The sequence below is a fragment of the Corvus brachyrhynchos genome, unplaced genomic scaffold (genome assembly GCF_000691975.1).
Source record: "Corvus brachyrhynchos isolate BGI_N302 unplaced genomic scaffold, ASM69197v1 scaffold92, whole genome shotgun sequence".
Classification (NCBI taxonomy): Eukaryota; Metazoa; Chordata; class Aves; order Passeriformes; family Corvidae; genus Corvus; species Corvus brachyrhynchos.
The window spans coordinates 4,772,384-4,777,419 of record NW_008236973.1 but is presented as its reverse complement, the minus strand read 5'-3'; the positions used below and the strand labels follow the sequence as shown (position 1 = coordinate 4,777,419).

General features: G+C 43.0%; 1 protein-coding gene across 2 annotated transcripts in view; it reads left to right on the top strand.

The window, feature by feature from the left end:
- PLCXD1 (phosphatidylinositol specific phospholipase C X domain containing 1) overlaps positions 1-5,036 on the top strand; it is a 19,321-nt gene that overhangs the window by 12,662 nt on the left and 1,623 nt on the right. For both annotated transcript variants that reach the window (XM_017728573.1, XM_008629338.2), the window contains exons 5-6: positions 195-350; positions 3,680-3,863. In XM_017728573.1, coding sequence (XP_017584062.1) covers positions 195-350; positions 3,680-3,863 — 340 coding nt within the window. The remainder of the gene's footprint in view (positions 1-194; positions 351-3,679; positions 3,864-5,036) is intronic.

Sequence of the window (5,036 nt, the reverse complement as noted above, 5' to 3'; positions counted from 1 at the left end):
GGAGAGAAGTTATTAAAGGGAAGAAGGCATGAAAAGCCCTATATAATTACAGAAACACTTATTTTTTTGAGAAAACACTGTTTTTCATTATTGTGATTGTGAGTCTACTCCACAATCACTGCTCTGTTGATTGTATGTCCTTTCTCCTGCATAGCACAGATAACTTTCTAAGCTGCCATACCTGTTTCTTGCAGGATATTTTGTGGGAAATATTGAGGTGGTTAGAAACTCATCCTCAGGAAGTTGTTATCATAGCCTGCAGGAATTTTGATGGATTAACCAAGAGACTTCATAATCATCTTGTTGCCTGTATAAAAGAGATTTTCCGGTGTAAACTGTGTCCTAGAAATGTAAGTATGAGATCATTTTTTTTCTCATTCTTTAAAGAATGATACATCACAGTGAGATCTTTGATTCCAAATTTTTAGATATATTCTACTTTCACTGTGTTTTTAACCTAGGAAAGGTACCATTTGCTGCATCAGAGATAGGACATTATGTAATAGAACTGAGCAGATAAAGCAAACTTATATTTCACAGTGTGGAGGAGGGAATTAAATTTGATTGTTACATCTGTTGAGTTGTGGGACAATAGTAGAGACAACTGTCATCCATTGTCCTGTCTGAGTTTTCTTGGAAAGGAAAAGGAAAAGAAGAGAGAAAAGAAAAGAGAAAAGAAAGGAAAATGAAAGAAAAAAGAAAGGGAAAAAAAAGAACGGAAAATAAAAGTTGTGTGTGTTATATATTTATAGAATATAAATAATACATTTTCTGCCTTTTCACAGCAATAATTATAAATTAATTTTTTTCTATTTAAATTAGTTTAGGTTGGAAGTGACCTCTGGAGGTCATTTGGTCCAACACCACCATGCAAAGCCAGGACCAGCTTCAAAGTTACGTTGGGCTGCGTCCTGTTCATTCTTGATTATCTCCAAGGGTGGAGGTTCCACAACCTTTCTATGCAACATTTGACCACTCTCACAGTAACTGTGTTTTCCTTCTCTATCTGATCAGAATCTCTCTTGTATCTGCTGACTTTCCATCCTTTGCTGTGCATGTCTGAGGAGTCTTCTCTCCATTTACCTGTTAGGTATTTGCAGACAGCAGTAAGACCTGTCCAGTCTTCTCTTTTCATGCTGGACAGACTAAGCTCCCTCAGCCTGTCCTTGTGTGTCACGCTCCAGCCTCTGCTCGCTCTGGTTGTGTCCTGCTGGATTCATTCCGGCTTGTAAATGACTTCTTTGTACTGGAAACAGTACTTGAGCTGCAGTCCCACAGCTGCTTAATAGAGGGGAAGATCCCCTTTTCCTGATTTGCTCTCTGTGCCTCTGCTAATACAGCCCACTTCACAGCTGACCTTTTCCAGGTGGGCACACTACTGTCTCATGTTCATCTTGATGTCTACAAGAACCTCCAGGTCCTGTTCTGCAAAGCAGGTTTTCTGGCCAGCTCCCACCAGTCTGTCTCGGTGTGTGGGGTTAGTCTGTTCAGGACGTAGTGTTTTCTTTTGTTGAGCTTCATGAGGTTTCTGTCAGCTTGTTGAGGTCCCTCTTAATAGTATCTCTGCCCTCAGTGCATTTCTGGTGGCATTGACTTTCCTGGAGCTCACCTCCTAACCAGCATTTGTTACCCAAACCTCCAGAAAAGCCTTAATTGATTTTAAATAATCAGAAAATATTTGATTGCTAGATTTTAGAAGTTGAGACTTTTAGCTCCGTTTTTTACAAAGTGTGGGAGCTTTTAGTGGTTAAACAATTAACATTTCAAAGATGCACAGGAACAGAGGGTTTTCTCTGGAGATGTGAGTGGTACAGGAGAATGATGACCCTGTTTGCGATTCAAATTCAGCCTTTGAAGCTGGTGTATCAGTAACAGTGTGAGTATTACCATTTCAAAGCATTTTGTAAAGCAGAGTTAAAATAGAACAATTCTCAGCAAAACTAGGGGATTCTGAATATTCAGGCCTCAGCTGAATAACTGAAGAGCTGGGTGACACTGTTTTATTGTTTCCCCAAATAACTTGAGTGTGTAAGTTGTGGATGAGCAGAGATACTGGAGAAGGTGGTCAAATTTGCTTTCAGACACATGGCCAGCTCTTAAAAAGAAAAAAGTTATTAGCTGCAAAAGGGGCAAACTGCTGATGACAATGTGTTGAATGAAGCTATTGAAAGAATGGTCTGAGATCACTTCACCGAAGAAAGAACATTTCCAAGTTGTGTCCAGGAAGAGGTAGGAAGGCAACTAGAGAAAAGACAAACCAAGTACTTCAAAAACTTTCTTTCTATGGGATCTGTGACTAGCCACTGGATCTCATCAATTTTGCTAGTGGTACCATTGCAGGTTAGGCAGCTGGGGGATTTTTCAGGATCACAGATTTAGATTTACGATCAAATATCCAAGTGCTTGCTGACTTACTCTAAAATAAACCGCAACCTGCTGTCTATCAAGACTGCATCTCTGTTGTCACACAGAGTTAAGTGTCAAAGTGTTTCTGAAGCAGCTGCTAAGGTGAGGTCTGTATGTAGTACTGGCACAGGCCACAGTGTGACAATATTAGACTGCATTTAAAATTTTAATTGTCTTAACTATTCAAGGTGTCTTCCTTTGATCTGGATTACTAGGGTTTAAAAATCCCTTGTTAGACTTTCATTTCTGCTTTGTTTGCAAAATAAGCACCTGTGTTCATATACACGTCTCTGGTAGCTTATTTTTTTCGGCTTTTATTGCACATCTTTGTTTGTTTAAGAGGTTCCAGCTTTAGAAAGGCAGCTGGAGTAAAGCAAAGATTTCAGTCAACCACAGTTTTGTAGCTTGAGTAGCTCGTGCCTTAAGTTTGCAATATTTCCTGACCTAATGGAGGCTTGCATTCTCTCTTTTGTGGATGAACTGAGATTTGGTAAGCTAATTGGAACATCAAAAAGCCACCATTTCCTTTTCACAAACAGCAAACATAGTTTTTAACCACAACATTTTTAGAAAAAGCAATGCCTGTTAAATATGTCGGTTTTGCAAATAAAACTAGTCAGAGGGCCTCAGTTCTCTCCAATTGTAACTTCTGAGCTGGAAAATGTAATTTCATATTGAGACACTTAAATTTAACTTAAATTTTAGCCTATCTGTTAGAGAAAGTGTCTGACTCAGGTGTTCCTCTCTCTCAGTTGAAAATGTCTGGAGCATCCCAATTTCAGAAACTTTCCACTTAGACAAATAAGAATTAATGTAGCTCCTGGTGATTCACATTTAGTCTTACCAAGTTTTAAGCAGTTCAGTTTTCTCTGATGGTTACTATGCCAAATTTGCATCAATGTGAGGCATTTGCCGAAATGATTCCTGCTTCTCTGTGTCTGCATTCCTGTAGCAGATGGTCTGTATCTTCCTCCCCTAACAAATTTTCAGCAGCAGCTTGTGCATGAGGGCTGACACAGGGATGATTTCCTATTATGCAGGTGTGAGTTATGTACACTATCATAGTTGAATTGTTTGAGGAAAGGAGGAATTTGCTGAAGCTCCCAGGGTCCTATGGCCCTGCAGCTTGTCAACCAGCCCATCACCTACTGGGCTGCTCATTTAAAAGCTTTATTTGAACTGAATCTGTGCCAAGGTGATGTCACACATCAGTATGTGGACTTTGGGAACACTACTGTGTTGCTGACTTCAACCTGGGCATGCTTCCTTTTAGGTGGTGCCAACACTGCGGACCATGTGGCACCTCAGCCATCAGGTTATAGTCTCGTATGAAGAGGACATGGAACTGGAGAAGCACTGCGAGCTGTGGCCCCCCATCCCATACTGGTGGGGAAACAAAACGTCCACTCGTGCCCTTATCCGGTATTTGGAGCGCATGAAGCGGATGGGCCGTCCAGGTAGGCACAGGGAGTTCGCTCGGAGGAGAGAAGGCACACTTAGAGCAATGCAAAACAAGTAGGAAGTTGGCCGGTCGTAGCCTTACGGGAAGTAAGCACCCTGTGTGTGCTGTGTGCCCATGGCTGCTGAGTGCTCTGCCCACCCCTGCGTGAGCGCGACGCTGTCTTTGGTGGTGCGGATATGTGTCAGTGTGTGAACACGCACAGACTGCGGAAATGGTGGCAGCCACCTTGCTCGTGTGACCCACGGAAAGGGACCCCTCAGCACAGACCAGGTTAGTGGCGCAGCTGTGCCCGCCTCATGGGTAGGAGGCTGCTTCCTCAATCCAGTGCTTGTTGCTTTAGGCAGCACAGATGATGAGAGAAGTGCATTCCAGAAGCCTTGTTGTGAAAGGAAGCCCCTACAAGGTCTCTCTCAGGGGAGACCTTATCACTGTCTACAACTACTTGAAAGGAGGTTGTAGCAAGGTGGAAATTGGCCTCTTCTCCCAGGCAGCCAGCAACAAGGAAAGAGGAAATGGCCTCATGAGGGCTCTGCCAGGGAATGTTGAGGTTGGACATCAGGAAGAATTTCTTCATTGAAGGGGTGGTTAAGCATTGGAATGGGCTGCCCAGGGAGGTGGTGGAGTCATTATATCTGGAAGTGTTCAAGAAATAACTGGACGTGGCACTTAGTGCCATAGTTTGTTGTCATGGTGTTTGGTCAAATGTTGGACTCAATGATCTTGGAGGTCTTTTCCAACCTTGGTGATTGTGTGCTACAAGAGCAGTATGAGAAGGGTGTAGCTGCACATTAAACAGCAGCACTCAAGCATGCTGGTGGTATAATCTGACAGAGGTTCAGTTCAGAACCCCTGACACAGCTTTTGAAGTGAACGCACAGGGTGGTGACGGGGGGAGCTGCTTCAGAAGCGCGCTCCCCAACCGAAGGCAAATGCTTGTGTGGGTGCACCCTGTGTTCCCATCCAGCGTGGGGGAAGGTTAAGTGTTTGGAACCAACCCTCACAGAAACAAACATAATTTACAAAGGAGGACTACTCACTGGAGAACCTTTAGACTGCAGTGAATAACTAGACAAATTTAGCTAAAAGGGAATGTTTCAGTAACCGAGCATGGCTCAGGAATTGTTTACTACAGCGTGCAGTTGCAACAGGGGGAGACAGTTGTAGGGAC